Source organism: Myxine glutinosa, chromosome 13, assembly GCF_964187855.1.
Source record: "Myxine glutinosa chromosome 13, kmMyxGlut1.1, whole genome shotgun sequence".
Taxonomy (NCBI): domain Eukaryota; kingdom Metazoa; phylum Chordata; class Myxini; order Myxiniformes; family Myxinidae; genus Myxine; species Myxine glutinosa.
The window spans coordinates 30,905,096-30,923,379 of NC_136273.1; the positions used below are offsets into that span (position 1 = coordinate 30,905,096).

The 18,284-nt window shown below is 45.4% G+C and overlaps 1 protein-coding gene across 3 annotated transcripts in view; it reads right to left on the bottom strand.

Moving 5' to 3' along the window:
- ARID2 (AT-rich interaction domain 2) overlaps positions 1-18,284 on the bottom strand; it is a 51,444-nt gene continuing 33,160 nt past the window's right edge. For 2 of the 3 annotated variants that reach the window (XM_068134130.2, XM_068134128.2), the window contains exons 18-21: positions 10,092-10,171; positions 3,307-3,427; positions 3,036-3,127; positions 1-2,899 (exon numbers count right to left, since the gene is read on the bottom strand). In XM_068134130.2, coding sequence (XP_067990231.2) covers positions 2,746-2,899; positions 3,036-3,127; positions 3,307-3,427; positions 10,092-10,171 — 447 coding nt within the window. In that variant the 3' untranslated portion in view covers positions 1-2,745. Of the gene's footprint in view, positions 2,900-3,023; positions 3,128-3,306; positions 3,428-10,091; positions 10,172-18,284 lie in introns of all 3 variants that reach the window. The other variant, XM_068134129.2, reaches the window with a different exon arrangement.

The window sequence follows — 18,284 nt, forward strand, 5'->3', positions numbered from 1 at the left end:
TTTACTGGAAACATTCAAAACCTTTTATTTCATAACTTTTTTCTGTTTCATGAAAACTACGAACATCTGGTGAAATATGGGAAGAAGAAAAAAAATAAAGAAAATGAAGAAATTAAATCCCTAAGAGAATGCCAAAACTTCAGTAAACAATGAAAGCTGTTGCTCGGCTGGTGTGTGTCAACCACAACAATTTGTGAAACAGGATCAGAACACGAAATGTCATTTTTAAGGAAGCTGAGGTCAGTGGGGGTACCCTGGTATGAATTGCTACTTCGAGACGACCTTCCATCAGCTTGCCCGTTTTTGTGAGCCACTTTTCATTTCCGAAAAGCCAAAGTTTTGGCGAGCAGCTAAAATCTGATACTCCAGCTGCTGTGCTTGTGGTTAGAACAGAAAGAAAAAACAGGGCACCAAGAAGCCCTTAGCAAGCAGTACAGCCAGCTTCCCTGCAACTTCTTAGAGGCTGGGAAGTACAGAGTAGCACCATCAATAGGTGAGGGGAGGGCAGGGGGGCAAGCACAATTAAGGGATCAAGCAACGGTTTTGGGGGAGTTGACGTGAGCGACTGATAGATAAAGCAACAAAGGGTTTACAAGAAAAAGAAAAATAATAGAAAGAGCATGGAAAACTTGTAGAAGCGAGTTCAGTAGCTTTAGCAGGGTTAGATCAGTTAGAGTACCACATTCCCATGCGCGTGTACCAAGGTAACTCCTTCACCAGCCGTTTGATCACGAAACATCTTTCTGGTTTCGTGGAAGTCACAATAAGCCTTACAAGTACGACAGCAAAACTAGACCAAAGACCTCAGATGCTGGCGAATGAGTTTTGGAGGCATGGGAATGCTGGCTGCACAAGGAATGGTAAGAGGGATTGAGATAGACAAGACTGAAAGAGTACAAATATAATACAAAGGAGCCAGTAAGCCGTATAAAATTTACGTATTTCACCAATTTATACATAAAAAAATTAATCTGCTATACAGGTAAGAAGCACTGTCTTGCCTCGGAGGAACTGCCCTTGGAGCAAAACATAGAAATATTTTCGCCGTTGGTTTGGGGCCCAAAGACGCTCCGTTTAATTTTATTTCCTTACATCCAAGACCATCCCACCACGCCTGTGTCCAGCCCCTCCCCCATCCCCTTCGTGAGAGCAACGAAATAAAAGATAAATTACTGTCTGCACAACACTTTTGCTCTCCATCATATATTACACAAGGTCGAGGGAGCCGGTTTAATACAATCTTCAAGATGCCCTGTATATATGACTGCAGATGCCCTATATCTGCTTGAAGTAACAACAATAATAATAATAATAACAATAATAATAACAATAATAATAATGGAAAATTCTTACCATGCCTTTTCTGGAACTCATCCCAAAAGCACATTACAGACATTAAATGGGGAAAATGAAGTGACAAAGGACATAATAATACAATGTACCATGTTCAAAACACGCACTGGATAAATAAATTAAGAACATGGAAAATAAATCAAACTGTAGTTTTGGGACGAAATATCAGGTTTTGGAAATAATGCTATTTTTTTTAATAAGTCTTCGAAAAAGACCACAGCACCTGGTGCTAACTTGTCCCACAAAACGTTTGAAAAGCCCTAAAAAAAAAAAAGAAGAAGAAGAAGAAGAAGAAACATAACTTACTGCCTCCCACACCTCCTCCATCCTCGCCCCAACCACAACACAACGATAAAACCCTCAGCAGAGGTGTCAGTATGAGAAGTTGAGAATGGAAAGAAAAATTCTACTTGTCATGGTGAGGAAAGACCCAAATTTTTTTTTGAGAGTACTGACAACAGTAGAGAGACAAACGAGTAAAATAGAGAGTGATAAGGTGATAGATAACCCAAAATAAATCCAACAAAATAATTGATGCATAAACTATACTGCACGATGCATTGTCAAATTCACACATATATACAGCGTAGTCCAAAGTGGATAGGAACAGTGCAGGACATAAGTTAAAAAGAGAACTCACGCAGTTACGTGGCTGTGAATAAAATTAAAAAAATAATGGACAAGTAGGGAGAAAGAAATAAAGAAAAAAGTGAAATTGAAAGTGCCAAGTCCGCAGCCCAACAGTCTGTGGGAGCTTAGCTGATTGTTAATGAGTTGGTATGTAGATTATTTTTTTTTATCATTTTCTGTTGTTTAAAAACATAAAGACCTGTCAGTGTGGGGTAGACACAACCACCCCATAAATCTGTGCAGGTCACGATGCTGGTGGTCAAAAGATGATCGAGGATTTTTTTTAATCCCTTGGTCCTGCCCATCCCAGTCAATTGAATCAATAAGGTCTTCGCCCAGGTTTCCCACCTGTAAATCTGCTTGACAGCTATATTACTCTTCTCCTCCTTCCCATTCCCTTTAAAGAGACCTCAAAGCCACAGCGTTGAATAGGAGGAGTTCAGGCTTTACAAGGGGTCTGTTTGAAATGAAGCTGAAAGTAAAAAAATAAAAAATAAAAACATCCGATGTTACAGCCTCTTCTCAGGTTTGAGGCAGCACTGCAGCTTGGAAAGTACAACAGATTGGGGAAATGAAGGATAGGGGCTTGGCTGGATGAAGATGGCGAAACCAGCATGAAACCTCACGAAAGGTCGACTGACTGGCTAGACCCAGTTGAAAATGGGCAATAGAAGTCTCGACTGGCAGAATGGAACCAAAAAGAGCCACCAAGTTAAGAGATCAGCTCAGAAGATTATACTCCATCGTGCTGGTAGGGTCCAGCTAGAGGGTGCCGTGATGGAGTGTTGTGGTCGGTGAGCGAGACAGTGGGGCCGGCTGCCGATTCAACTCGTGCAGACACTTTGCAAGAGTGGACGAGGCCTCCAGGCTACTGAATGCCAGGTGGGCTAGATGACTCTCGTACCTTCGCACCATCCTGACAGGTCGGGGTGGTAGCAGAGGTGAAAGACAAACCAAGTTAAATATAATGTTTAAGACAAGCACTTGATAAAGAGTAATGGTGAAATAATATTCTCCCTCCCCCTCCTCATTCGATTTACCAAGGGTCTTACCTCCGACCATCATCGGAGTGTCTTGCCACATTACGCAAAATAAGTGCTGCTGTGATTCGAACGCTCTTCGTCACTGCGGTCTCCTTTTCATCCTACAAGTGGGTAGGAAGGGCATCGATGGAAAAAGTTCAGTTCAAGACAAAGTGAAGAGTGTGCAGGAAAATTATCAAACCTCAAGGCTGTGCAAATAATATCAGTCAACATCTACTGTACAAACAAGTCACTTTTGTAGTTTTTATTCAATAAGTGTGATATATCCCATTGAACTCACCGTATGATCTCGGAAGTTCAAATTCCTCGATCCCCTACGTAGGGCCAAAAGGGCAGCACCTGGGTGGTTCGAGAAAGGTTTTGTTGGGATCGTCGTGGTTGAAGCGTTAGCTGGAGTATGGCTGAAAAAGAAGTCATTCTATGTCAAGAAATTCTCGACATTCTTCATCTTCAACTTCTTACTGAGGTGACTTATGACAGCAAAATAAGAGCAAGCACTACAGGAAAAAAAAAATCAAGGCTAACCAGCATATTATTATGAACAATAAGAGGGCTTCCATTTTAAACTGTAAATCTGACAATCCACACGGTAATTATTGTGTCCCAGAATATCAAAAAGGCCAAAAAAAAGAGCAAAATAGATCAAATGGCATTCGGTTAGTGACCTCATCAGCAAAATAGATGGAATGTCACATGTGGTCAAAAAAAGGTCAGTGTGCCCAAGTTTACCAAAAGGCTTTGAGAACACCCAATATAGATTAGCATGTTAAAAGGTGAGATAAGGAATAAAATAAGTCAAAAGTAAGGTTGTAAATAGGTCAGCATGCCCTAGTTTAGCCAAACGTTTATAGGATAACCAAGGTGCATCAGTATGTTAAAACAGATGAGAATAGGTCAAAGGTCAGATCAGGCCATTCATAGGTCAATGTGGCCTAGTTTACAAAAAGGCTTTAAGGACTCCCCAAAGTAATTAATCACCTATGTGAACATAAACTTTTGCAAAATTAAGAAATTCGGTCACAGTACCCTAATTTCAAATAAGCTTCTTTGGGGAACAGTTTTTGACCCACTTAAAACATTCCACATCCATTCAATGTAAGGTTTTCCCTGAAAAGTGTTTCCAATAATTAGAAAATAGAGTTTGCTGTGAATGCGTCAATAGATATGCCTCCGCCTGCATTACATGTCAACTAGGTTCAAAGGGCTTTCCTTCAGTGGTTCACAAGTTACCGTGGAAGCAAAACACCGATAACAAATGTAAGGATGGAGGCAGGCACGGATGGAGTACCCAAACACATAAAGCCTCTGGCGTTCGGCTGTGGAGGCATAAAAGGGTCCACTAAGGGTGTCTGCCTTAAAGATCAAGGTCAAAACTGTATACCCAGATGAATGAATGCAAATTTGGTGTTTGTAGCCTTAGCTATTTTGGTGCTATCAGACCAACATAAATCATTATAATTATCATACTACAATGGAAGCGTGTGTGTGTGTGTGTCTGCGTGTGTGTAGTTGGTTGTTATCTCCATTAGCGGGTTTCAGGCGGTGGAATGGAGTCCTCCCAGGGCCTAAAGTATCCACCTCCTCTTCGGTAAAGGATCAGGGTTCATGGACCAACCTGTTTTGTTCCAAGGGCTCCTTTCAGGATCGTCACCGAACCCCGGATTGCCTCCAGTTGTACTTCATTTGGGGTAATATTCCTGGGGATGGTTTTTTTAATCTCTGTGAGGTTCTTCTTTATCATTGCTGTTACTCCAATTAATTATCACTGGTATAATTTGATGATCTTCAGCTTCCAAGATCTCTTAACCTCATTTTTGAGGTCCTGGTATTGGTCATTTTCCTGATTTGTGTGTTGTTTAGGCCAAAATCACTGGGTACTGATATCTCAATCATCAATGCTGTCTTTTCCTTTCTATTTCTGAGTTCAATGTCCGGACACAATGCTTTGTTTTCTATGTTCACGCTCGATGGAATCATCAGGTCGTACGTGAGCATGATGTCCACATTTTCATTGATTGCCCTTGGTTCGTGTTTCCATGAGTTTTCTGGAACTGGGATGCTGAAATTTTTGCAGATATGCCAATGAATCGCTTTGCATACTTTGTTGTGCCGTTGAGTGTAAAGTTGTTCTGATAATAGTTTTTTGCATCCCGAGAGCAGGTGACTAGTACTTTCTGTTTCTGTCTTGCAGAATCTACACTTGTCCATCTGGCTCAGTCCCGCCATCTTTTAAATCCATTGGTGTAGTGTCCTTGATCTTGGGCATTTATTATGATTCGTTCACCGTCCCAGTTGATCTGACCTCTTCTTAGCCATTCCAACGAGCCTTCTTTGTCTATCTCCACTCTGTCCAATTCTTTTTTTGTATTTTCCTGCTCTTTTGTCATTCTCCCAGTTGTGGGTGTAAATATTTATTGGTATTTCTTTTTTATATACGTATTTATTTTGCCTTTTTTGCTTTTTGTTGGGGCTGTATTTGTTGCCGTTTCATTTTCCTGTGAGGTATCTTCTATTCACACCTGTTTTTGGATATAATTTGCAAGGTGAGTTAGGGATACTATTTCAGGTTTGTTGTGTTCATGTTTGTTTACAAATTGCATCTGATAGTCTGTTGAGCATTTCACATACTCAGCTGGTCATACACTCTTCGCTCTGTGCACCTGGTTGAATTCCATCAGGCCACTCCCTCCCTCTCGTCTTGGCAGGTACATTCTCGGGGATGCACTGGTTTTTGTAAAACATTTTGTGGATGGTAGCCTGGTGTTGACTTAGCCGTTAGAGTGGTGGCTTGGGATCCTAGGATCCTGAGTTTGAATCCCGGTCGATCGTTAAATTAACGCCAGGTGGGTTTACTCAGCCTGTCATCCTTCCGAGGTCGGCAAATGGAGTACCAGCATACTGGGATGAATGTGCCGGTGTGTGTCCCAGTTTAGAATAGGTACACTGTATCCCTGCATGTCGTAAGAGGCGACTAAGGGTTGGCGTCAGGAAGGGCATCTGGCTACAACAAAAAAAAAAAAAAACTGCCTCAAAAAAGGAACCATAATGATTGTCATGGGGCCCGCAAGGCTAACCCCAGCTCTAGCAGGGAAAATGGCCTTAAAAAGGGAATTATTTTGTGGATGGTAAGGAGTGTTCTTGTTTTGATGTCTAACTTGTTGATTTCTGATTGGGCCCAGTTTATTATTCCGCAGCCATATTGGAACACTGGTTCTGCGAGCTGGTTTATGGCTTTGATTTAGTTTCTTGCGGAGAGGTATGTTTTTAGGATCAGCCTCATTCTATGTAGGTATTCTTTGGTAATTGTTTTGCGCATTTGTTTGTGACATATTTGGTGGCCCTCTTCTACTCCGAGATACTTGTATGATGCTTCGTTGTCTAGCTCCTGCATTGTTGTATTTGTGTCAATTTTTATGTTGTCTGTTTTTGTTGGTTTACCTTGTATGAATGTGCGCATGGCACACTTATCCAGGCCAAATTCCATGTGAATGTCGTCGGAGTACTGTTTTATGAATGAGTTGTTCTGCCAATTTTTCATTGTTTGGTGCAAAGAATTTTAAATCATCCATGTAAAGTAGATGTGTCACCTTTTTGTCTCATTGGGCATTCTCTTATTTGATGTCAGGGTGTATCCATGACCTTGCCAATAATGAGGTTTCTCAGTGGGTTCGGAGCCAGGCAAATAAGGCGGGGTGAAAGGTTGTCTCCCTGGAAGATTCCTCCACGTATCTTCACTCCTGGTATTTCGATCTTTCCTTCCGAGTGCTGTAATATCAATTTGGTATTCCAAAGCTCCATTGCTTTCTCTATCAATTTGATTACTTGGGAGCTGATCTTGTACAATTGCATGCATTGCATCATCCATGATTGTGGGACACTATCAAAAGCTTTTTTGTAGTCTCTCCATGTTGTGGATAATCTTGTTCTTCTTGTATTGCAATTTGAGTATGGCCTTGTTTAGTAGGAGGTGGTTTGCTGTGAATCGATAGGGGCATGTTGATTGGTCAAAGGTGTCTCAGGGGTCTAGGGGGTATAATGGGTGTAAAAGTCTTTGGACTCCAAGGGATCTAATAGTTTAAATGGTATGTTCCAATAGTAGTTTGGTTTTTAATGACCTCAGGGGTCTAAAGATTCTAAGGGATTTAAAGCGTCTAAAAAGGGTCTAACAGGTCTAAGGGGGTTTAAAGTTGGCCTCCAAAGCCAGCTGCCGACTCAGCATTCTCCGTCGTACAAAGTCCTTCCTTCGCAGACCTGAACTCCAATCCACCTACAAGGCCTTCATCTGCAGCTTGATAAGAGTACTGCTCTTCCCTCTTGGCTGGCTCCCCTGTCCGGCATCTTGCTCAGGTTGACACCGTGGAAACCAAGGCCTTCAAGATTTTTGGAATCTTCCAGGATGAAGCTGAGTCTATGGGCCTATCACTTCACAATCACAGACAGATAGGTGGTCTCTCTTTCTTACACTGCCTCCTTTATAGTCTTACACCATCTGCTCTTTCCTTGCTTTATACTCCCCCCTCCCCCTCCCTCCAGGTTTTTGCTGGGCACACATGATCAACCATCAACACCCTCTAGTGAAACTACCTATATCGAGGACCAATGCTCACCTCCACTAATTCGTTCCTCTTTTTTCCCACCTGTGGAGCCAACTTCCATATTGTCTTCAATCTCATTCTTTCCTCCAGGTCTTCAAGACAGCTATTCACCACAATCTCAGATCATCCCCAATCCAAAACAATGATCTTTTGTGCTACCCTCGTTAACCCCACTCCTCCCTCCAGTCACCCACCCTGCTACACCCCAAGCCCTTCTCCTTCCAAATCTCCAGTTTCCCCCTTCTGAGAGTTTCCTTCCCTATCCATCTTGTTCACCCCATGGCACCAGCAATTGCCTTTGTTTTTTGACACAACATTTTTGTTTTTTAAAACACCCTCCCCTTCCCCTCATTCCTCCCCACACCCATTGTTTGTCGAAGTCTCCCTCTATGTTAGCCTGTCACCCTGCCATTGGTGTCCCCCCCCCCCAACCCCTCCACGTTCTCTCTACTGTCTTGTTACATCCTGATCGCTTCAGTATTCTAGTTCTTCCACGAGCCACGACTATGTATACAAAACAAAGGGTCTAAAGGTATGTTTCAATAGTACGTAATGTAAAAGACATAATTAACAGACCTAGTCGCAGTCTAACACATGGTCAAACATTAATTATGTAATTAATAGACATACTCACGTGGGTTGACTGAGGCTTCACTGTCCACCAGTGTTTTTCATTTTTATATGTATTCAGGTGGCCTGAAAGTCACTTTACCCCTCCCCAGTAAAGCATTCATTCTTAAACTCTTAATATACAGGTTATATTGTGTAGCACAGTACTCACAATAATTAATCAGTCATTGTATCTGTATGTGCTCCCTCATTCTCCTTGCACCACTGAATTTGGCACCAAGTCCTCTAAGTCTAAGACATCGTGTGTAGCATTTGTGGAGTCACGAAAAACGAATGTTTACTGAGGAGGGGTAAAGTGACTTTTGGTCCACCCTGTAGATATCAAGTCACTCGGATGAAAATTGACGATTTATGTAGCCCTGACCTTTTGACCTATTGACCTCAAAAACAATAGGCTTCTAGCTTGTGACTACCTCGACCAGGTGGTTAAGTTTCGAGAAGATGGGAGTAAAATTGAGACCAGTAGGTGATTGACATACAAACAGACAGAACAAGCATTCTGAGTATTGCGCTGCAATACATGTCCCCTACCGGCAGTCTGTCGTCCGGAAAACTGTTGGGAAATTACCAAGGGTTATTTACCCACAGGTTCTGAATCGTTCCCAATCGCTAATTACCTCAGGACGGGCTCACCTGTGATTCGCACTCGGGACTTCGATTTATACACCATGCAGACAGGTCAGCAGAAGCACGACAAAATAAGTTGTTGATAAAGAACCTTTCGAGTCGCTAAATATCAGTAATTTATTATATTTTCCGGTTCACGATCAATGATCGATGTGTATATATATGTTGCTCGGCTTGGCTCCGCCCCTCCCGAAAGCGCGCGCTGTGTCACGCTTTTGACGTTCGCAGATGAGGCTAAGGGCGCGCAGTGCGGCTTGAGGAGAACTCTAGAATAAACAAGAGATATCCATTTTGAAAAATATTTTCGTTTAATTAACGATATCTGCCAAACCACGTGCCCTATCGCATATTCCAAAAGGACATTTTAGTGAGACTGACATGCTCTGTGAAGTTTCCCCTCGATTGGATCACAAATGAGGGAGGAGCTAGGTTTTAAAGGTTCAAGCTTAAAAACGTCATAACTCTGAAACCATGTGACGCAGGACATCATGCTCGCTGACTTTTTTGTTCGTCATGGGTTTGCGATTCTGCTTGCAAAATTTGGCCTCGATCTGTTCAGCCATTGCAGAGAAAAAGGGGTTTTCGTGTTTTCATGAAAAACAATATGGCGGCCGAACCACGTGACCTGTGACGTCATAATTACCATTAAAATATTCTACAGACCGAGTCCCTCCTATGGTGAAAATTTGATCTCAATCGGTCCTATTATTGCAGACAAATTGGTTTTTAAAAGAAATTAAAACTTAAAATGGCACTGAGTTAAGGATCATCAGAATTATCAGAATTCCCAAAGTTCAAAGTGCCATAACTTTGTCAAAAATGATCGAAACGTCGTGAAGTTCGAACCCGATCTGTAACTTATCATGAGGAAACCATCTGCCAAGTTTGAAATCATTAGCATTAAGTGTTTAGAAAAAAAGTCCGGAAAACTGTTCTTTGCGTGACAGACTGACGGACTGACAGACGGACAGACTGACGCACAGACTGACGGACAGACTGACGGACGGAGGGACGGCGTGCAAACCTATAGTCCCCTCCGGTGTACACCGGCAGGGGACTAATAACAGACCATGCCAACCAATACAATTGCAACTCTTCGATTTCGCAAGTAACAAATAAAAAAAATAAAACACATATTTGGATTGAGAAAGGAGGTTGTAACTGATGCATGTTGTTGCTGATGCATTGATGTAACAATTACCCTTTTACTTACTTGTTGTTCTGAGGTGACGTGGTTCGCTGCTCCAGTTGTTTCAAACCTGCTAACAGTTGCTGCTTTGAGCAGTGCTTATCCTGTATTGTGAAGGCACAGAAAAAAAGAAATCACAACTCCATTACGACTGATGAAATCAAATTGATAATTAAAATGATTGATTATCTTCTCCTACTTCTGGCTAGTGCATAAATCAGTGAAGCAAAAATCCTGTTTAAAAAAAAAAGAAGAAGTAGTCACACATGATGGAACTGTCATCAATGATGTGGCAACCAAAATTTCAAATTGACGTCTCCCACAAAGCAGAGCACAGGGCCTGTTTCTCTCCCTCTCCCTCCCTTTCTCTCCCTCTCATCCTCCACTCTGCACCCCCCCCCCCCCTCTCCCTCACATCGCAGACAGGTTGGTATCCTCTCCTCTGGTCTTGCTTCCCTTTGCTCTTTCATCCCTCTGTCGCCCCAAGTCGCACAGATCTTCCAGTAAAACTTGCAACAACCAGGCTCACAAATAACGTCCACGCTTTTGTTTCTCTTTTCTCTCTTCCTCCTCTTCGTTCATCTCGTAGAGATCACGTGTTGTCCTGAAGGTTGTGGTCCAAAGTTGGAGTATTTTTTTTTGTATACTGAATTAAAAAAAAAATGAGCAATGACGCCTTTGAAAATGATGATAGTTTATCATGGACATGGAATGTCCACATACAGGATATGGTCTAAGAGGGTTTACCGTAGAGATCACTGTGTAGCCCTTTCAGAGATATAGAGGTGCAAAGTTTTACAGTTTTTCCAAGATGAAGATGGCGGCCGAAGCACGTGATCGATGACGTCATCTTTTCTTTCTTTTTTCCTCCACCAATTTATCCCTAGATGATGCTCAAGAAATTTCACCTTGATCGGATGAAGTTTTGTACTTGTCGAATTATGACGTCATAATGGAGGCACCTATGACATCATCATTAACATATGTTATTCCCCATGGAGAGTTCTTTACAATGAGCCATGTCTCAATTCTTTCTATGCAGCACTTTCGGAGATATAGAGGTGCAAATGTTTTCGGTTTTTACAAGATGGTGCCGTACCACGTGACCTATGACATCATAATTATCATTTAAAAATTATGCAGGTGGAGGTGCACCTATGGTGAAAACTTCCTGTCAATCCGACCAACGGTTGCAGAGAAAATCATATTTATTCTGTGCGGACAAACAGACACAAATGTAATACCCTCTCCTCTGGCGAACACCAGAGAATACGAATTCTACTATACAGGTGTGAAAGTTGGAGTATGATGAAGAGGCCAGCAATGACGCCTTTGAAAATGATGATAGTTTATCATGGGCATGGAATGTCCACATAGTCTGTTCGGTGGTACAACACTAATTAAGTGGTGTTTTTGGCTATTATGTGGATATATACATGACTTGGACTCTAGTTGCTGATCAAATGCATTTACGTGAGGTGCATAACCGCTAAACAGTAAAGCACATCTGAAAATGCCTACGTTTACCAGAAATTTAATGGTGCTGCGGCCCCACCCAGACACAGCTTACCACCATCTTGGAAATACCCAGAATGCTTTGCACAGTTGTGATGTCTCTTCAAACAGGAGTCGCCAGGTATTTGCACAACAAAAATTCTCAACGAAATGTCAATTTTTTCATGATCATCCAGAAAATTAAAGGATAATATTGAACCACCCTCATAGTTTCACCACTGGTAAATGTGCGTTACAGTGAAGGGGCGGGGAGGTCCATAGCTAGAATGTGTTAAGAATAGTATGGAGCATGTGATGGAGTAAGTTAGATATCTGTAGTGCTAAGTCATATGGTTAAATGTGCACCAAGAAGGTGGTGAGTGTAAACATTAAAGCAGATTCGGGTAAGATTGCTGTGTAAAACTTTCTGTAACAGGTGAGGCCAGGTGAAGGACTTGTGGCCCACGGCACTTTAAAGAAAGCCAGCAGATTTGGCCAGCAGATTGCACGCCATGGTGGTAAAGTCGACTGTGTAGACACTTTTGAGGATTTGCCCCACAGGGTGTGATGGCCTAGACAAAGACGCTGCCCACTCCAGCCACGTGATGGAAAAGTGGTCCCTGTGGGGCATAAAGGTCGTGTCCACACGATAGTTGGAATGTCCACACGATAGTTGGAATGTCCACACGATAGTTGGAATGTCCACACGATAGTTGGAATGTCCACACGATAGTTGGAATGTCCACACGATAGTTGGAATGTCCACACGATAGTTGGAATGTCCACACGATAGTTGGAATGTCCACACGATAGTTGGAATGTCCACACGATAGTTGGAATGTCCACACGATAGTTGGAATTGGTTTGACCTTGAACTTCGAGGAAAAGACATCCCTCTCTCTGCTTTCTCATCGCCATTCGCCTTGTTTCACATCATCCTGCAGCCACAATCAACTCGTGCCTGAACAAGTCCTCGCCTGTTCTGTTCCCCTTCGTTGGTCGAGTCCTGTGTTTTGGCGCTTAGTTCTCATTGTATACAGGATTGTGTTTCTTTTCCTCATCCCTATTTGTGTCTGTTCGTCGCTTGGTTCGTTGATTATTTATTTTTCGTATTCTGTTAAACCTTTTCCATAAATACTGTTGCGAATATGGAATTTGGCCTCCATATCCGCTTGTAAATATTCCCCTATTTTCTCCAATACTCCCCAACTTTCCCCGATCCCCCATTCCCTAGTCCCATTGCATGTAAATAACAATCAGTAGAGCCGACCTTCCCCTTATTCCCCCATTAAATGTCGTGCCCAGGTCCACCGCACCACACGTAGACAACTTTCGGACATCTTCCTAGTTATTCTTAATCTATGTCAGTTAAGGCCTCGTTTCCATTAATTATGACTCTTCGTTGCACCAGAATGTGATTATATGGCACCAGTAGTGAGTTTAGGACCTTCCCATACCTCCTCCCATCTTCTTCCCCAAACAACAACAACAACAACAACTACAGCTACAACAACAACAACAACAACTACAGCTACAACAACAACAACAACAACTACAACAACGGCGCGCGCGGGGAGTGTGCGTCCTCCCTCCGGCTCGGTTAGCCGCCATTATCCATGCGCCCCACGGGGTTACCACGAAGGGGCTGGCTGTCAGCTCCTCGTCAAGGGCGGAGCCTGGTAAACCCCCCCCGCACCCAATAAGAAGGGCGGACCGATTCCATCTGGGCGGAGCTAACGAGCCGAGGGCGTGTCACTCCCCGCCGGATATACGCAGCCGCTTGCCGGATGTGACGAAAGATGCGCCCCCAGCTTGAGACGACAAGACGCCACCTCGAGCGCTGAGAGACCTCCTGCATCTTTTGGGCCGCGCCATCCTGTCCCTGAGCACAAGGTGCACCTTGTGCTGGCCATCGAATACCCGCTTTCCTTGCCATCAATCCCCGTGTGAGTCAGTTTTTGTCCTGTTTCTCTGTGGTCTGTCGGGAATAATATAAGGTTGTGTCTAAGTGCCTGTCTTCCTATGATGTACCTCTTGTAGTTGTAATCTAACCTTCCGCCTTAATATAACCTCCTCCGGAGGTCTTGAGAACTGAACCCCTGGTGTCGTATTGTGTCATTATAACCCAGCCGGGTGTCTTCTCTTTCCTATTGAGCCAGCGTAGCGCGGCTTCGTCGACGTTCGAGTACAATCGGGTAATTTGTGCGGACACGACGGCCATTCCGCTCGGCCCACCTTAACATCAAAGTCGTGTCTGTAACAATTGGTGTCGAGGAGTTGGATTCGGACCCGGGACTAAATTAGTTAGGCCCAAATTTTGGGAGGGAAAATCGATTCGGAGCGCGTACTGCGCTCGACGAAATTATAACGAAAAAAAAAAATTGGATTTGTTTTACGAAACTCGAATTTTGCAAGTCGCGCTATGGCGGATCAAGACGGCTGGGGTCCGGTAGGGGAGAGTGAAGCAGGGTCGGTCCAGGACCAAATTGAGGGACATGAGGGACAGGAGGAGAGCGAAGCAGTGAGGGCGGCAGGGTCGCAAAATAGCGTTGTCACGCACGAGGTGGCCACGGCGTCCACGCCCGCGGCAGCGCCCCTGGTGGATTCGAACCTTTTCCTCCTGCAAATGAGGGCCCTTATGGAACAAATGGTGGGAATGAGGGCTGATAGTGAGCGGTTGGGAAACCAAATGGGGGTAATGAGGGACGAAGCGAGGGGTACTGGTGAGAAGGTAGACAAAAATTTTGAGGGGTTAGACAATGGGATAAAAGAGGTGAGAAATGGGTTAATGGGGGTAGAAAACAGAATGGCCGCTCAAGAGAATCAAATGGAAGGGATGCAAAAGGGGTTAGAGGGGGTAGAAAACAGAATGGCTGCCCAGGAGAATCAGATAGAGGGAGTGAAAAATGGGTTAGAGGGGTTAGAAAACAGGATGGAAGGCAAATTGAGGGACATGAGGGACCAAGCGGAAAGGGAAGTTAACCAAATGGGGCAGCAGATAGAGGGGGTCAGAATGGGGGTAGAAACCAAACTGGATGCTCACAGGGAGGAAATGGAGCAGATGAGGGTGGCATCTGGGCAGGAGATGCAAGTGATGGGAGCGGAGATCAGAAGAGGAGTGAGTGAGGAGGTCGGAGGAGTGCGCGAGGAGGTGAGGCACTGTAAGGAGCACATGGAGAAGGAGGTGAGAAAGGGGACTGTAAAGTTACAAGGGGGCATAGAGGACCTGACGCAGGAGGTGGAGCAGCTGACGGTGGGACAGACGGAGTTAGTGGAGCAGGTTCAAAGGAACACTGCGGTATTAGGAGGTTTAAAGGCGACACAGAAAGAACTAAAAGATGACTTGGTAGCGACGAAGAGGGAATGTCAGATGGTACGTGAGGGACTGACAACGAGGTTGGACGAGGTGATAGAGGTAATGGAGACGAAGGACCGGCAGGTGAGGACGCACATGGAAACGGTCAAGGTAGCCTTGGAGGACGAGCTTGAGGAGACGTACCGGGGAATAAAAGAGGTGAGGCACAAATTAGAAGAAGTGGAAGAAGGGGTGAGCGAAATTAAGAAGCGACGGAGAGGGGATAACAAAGAGATAAAAGAGGAGATAAAAGAATTGGTCCAAAGTCTGTGTTTGGATCGTGATGATGTGCTCATTAACCGGATGAGGGATTCGCAGGTGATGGAGGAGAAGCGAAGAGGAAGAGGACCCGGTGTAAGTGGTGACCAATATGGTCGTGCGTATGATGCGCCAGGGGATTTAAGAAGCTTGGGGATTGGTTTGGATCCGGGTGTTCGTGAAAGGCCGTTGGTGAAGTGTGCGACAGGTCTGGTGTGCGAAAGAGGAGGTGTGCGAGAAAGTCCGACTCTGGGGTGTGTGAGAAAAAAGTGCGTGCCAAGGAGTGAGTGTGCTGGCGAGAGTGAGTCGGTCGTAGCGTGTGTGCGAGGGAGCACGTGGAAGCGCGGTGTGGTGAGTGTTACAGAGGGTGTAACGGGAGAGTGTGCGCGAGAAAGGTGTGTGACGGACAGGTGCATGAGGAAAGAGTGCGCTGTCAGAAGTAAGGAAGAGTGTCCACCTGTGGTGAGTGTTACAGAGGGTGTAACGGGAGAGTGTGCGCGAGAAAGGTGTGTGACGGACAGGTGCATGAGGAAAGAGTGCGCTGTCAGAAGTAAGGAAGAGTGTCCACCTGTGGTGAGTGTTACAGAGGGTGTAACGGGAGAGTGTGCGCGAGAAAGGTGTGTGCCGGACAGGTGCATGGGGAAAGAGTGTGCTGTCAAGAGTAAGGGTGAGTGCGCTGTCAGGAATGGAGGTGAAAGTAGTGAGAGTGACATGGAGCGTGAGTTAGTTGTGACAGGTGAGCGAGGATGTACACCTGGGATGGAAGGATGCACACCTGGAATGGTAGAGCGTGAGTGGGAATGCACGCTGGAGTTGGTAGTGAGGCACGTGGTTGGGTGTGCGAATGAGAGCACACCTGTGATTGTCACAGAGGAGGTGACAGAGGAGGGGGTGCGAAGAGGTGTATTGGTGAGGTGTGCGACCAACGAATGTGTGCCAAAATGTTCGGTGGTCAGGTGTGTGACCAAGGCTGTGAGTGGAATGGGTGCGCCTGGGTGTGTAAGGAACGGTACGAGGAGCATGGAAACGGCTGGATGTGTGAGCAAGGAACGGGCTGCGGGGTGTAAGCGTCCAGGTGAAGCATCGACGTTACACGGGTTAGAGGTTAGAGCGACTTATAGCCGAGTCGGGCCCTCGGTGCGTGCTGGGCCTCGCTTTGAACGGCCGCGTCCAGGCTCCACTAGGCGGAGCTGGCAGCCCGATAGAAAGGGTCGTTATGGCGACCACGTTTTGTTGAGACGTGCCGGCAGGTCGAGATCGGGACATTGGATGGTTCCGTGCCGAGATGGTGCGTGGGATCTCGGCCCGGGTAAACCTCCTTCCCTGCACCGAGTGCTGGACGCATCCAGCCGCTGGCACAAAACAACCAGCATCCATTGCTTGGCTTCACGAAGCCGGGCTTTGGACAGGGAGTGGCGCACCGAGAGGTATTAGTGAGTCGACTGGGTGATGAGGTTAGTGTTTTGGACCCAAAATTAGAGAAAAACAAAATTTGATGATTGGCAAGGGATTGGCAGTAGTGATTGGCAGATGATGGGCAGTGATTGGCAAATTTTTAATTTGTTGAAATTTGATGTGCAAAATTGGTAGTGAGAGACCCCCGATGTGGTGGGATGGCAAATCCACCATCCCTCACAGGTGGGGCAAATGCGCTATAGCTTATGGGGGTGTATGGCAGTGAAAACTAGCCCGGGTGGGTTAGGATATGGTGTGTAGGGATCTAGCGAGGATTGACATTAGGTGACGATAAGGTTAGGTAGTGACTGATACCTGTAGTGGGGACGCAGGTAGATTAGTGTGGATTATAATGACGAGGGAGCGCAATAGTTAAAGGGACGACTGGGAAGCGCAAGTTTCAGAAGGGAGTAGTTAGCTGAGATAATGCCGTGTGTGTGAGAATTGAACAGGTGTGATTGCACAGGTGTGCAACTGGACAGGTGTGTGGAGCAGTGTATGAGTAGTGAGTGTGTGGATCAGCGCGAATGCGCTTGGGGAGAGAAGGGTGCAGGTGGCACCAGGTGTGAGAGCACAGGTGTGCAGGTACAGGTGTGTGGAGAGAGTTGGAGTGAGTGGTACGGAGTGGTGTGCATGGTGCGAAGGTGTGGATGGGGGAAGAGTGGACCCCTTTCACGAGCACCCGGGGCGGGTAGTGTAAGTGTTAGGTAGAGGGTGCAGGTAAATTGTGGTTGAATATTGGCATTTGTGGTGCGGTTGCAGAATGGTGTTGTGAATGGGTGCATTAGTGTTGTGGAAATGGCTGGGCGTGTAGCCTGTTAGTGTGTGTAGTTGGTTGGGCACTCCACCACTGTGAGGATGTCGGCCAGGTGAGGCCGCAGGTGGGCTCTGGGAGCCGGTAGAGTTGTGGATGGGGCCCGAGGATCCGGAGGATGGACCCGGGTAGCCCAGTGCCAGAGAGGGCACCGAGTGGGGAGAGTGCCAGAGGGCCTTCCCCAGGTAGTTAGGTTAGGGCAAGGAGCAGGTAAGCTCGGAGGCAACTGCAGTGGTGGAGGTGTGCAGGTGGGTAGACCCACTGGGAGAGGTACACGCCGCAGCCCAGAAATTGTGCGAGGGCACCGGGAGATGAATCGGGGGAGTGAGACCCCAAATTGAAGAGCACCACAGTTTGGCCAATGGGAATTGGTTTTTAGAACCCATAGTGTAAGAGGGCCAATGGTTTGGCCGGAGAGAGACCCCGGGTAGTGTAAAGTTGTTAAAGTCATTTAGGAGATAGTTAGGATTGATGAACCTGTCGCACCATACGCAGCCACTTACCTGTGGTGATGATGATGACTCCACACCTGTGTTTTCTTTGTTTTGTTGCAGGAGATGAATCGCTGTGTGGATTTGTGAGACGCATCACGACGTGGATGAGACATTGGGGTGATTCCATCTCTCCCTCCCTAGGAGGGACTGATGATGAATTGGTAATGGCAAATTATGATGTTGAGTTGGAGATGGCAAATTTTGATGAGAGTTGAAAATGGCAAATTTGATTGGTTAGGAGGGAGAGAAGACGAATTTGGTTTATGGGAGGAACGGGGAAGACAGTAGGGATGTTTGTTGATTTGTAAAGTAGATGTTTATGGGTAGTGTTGTGTTTTGTGGATACA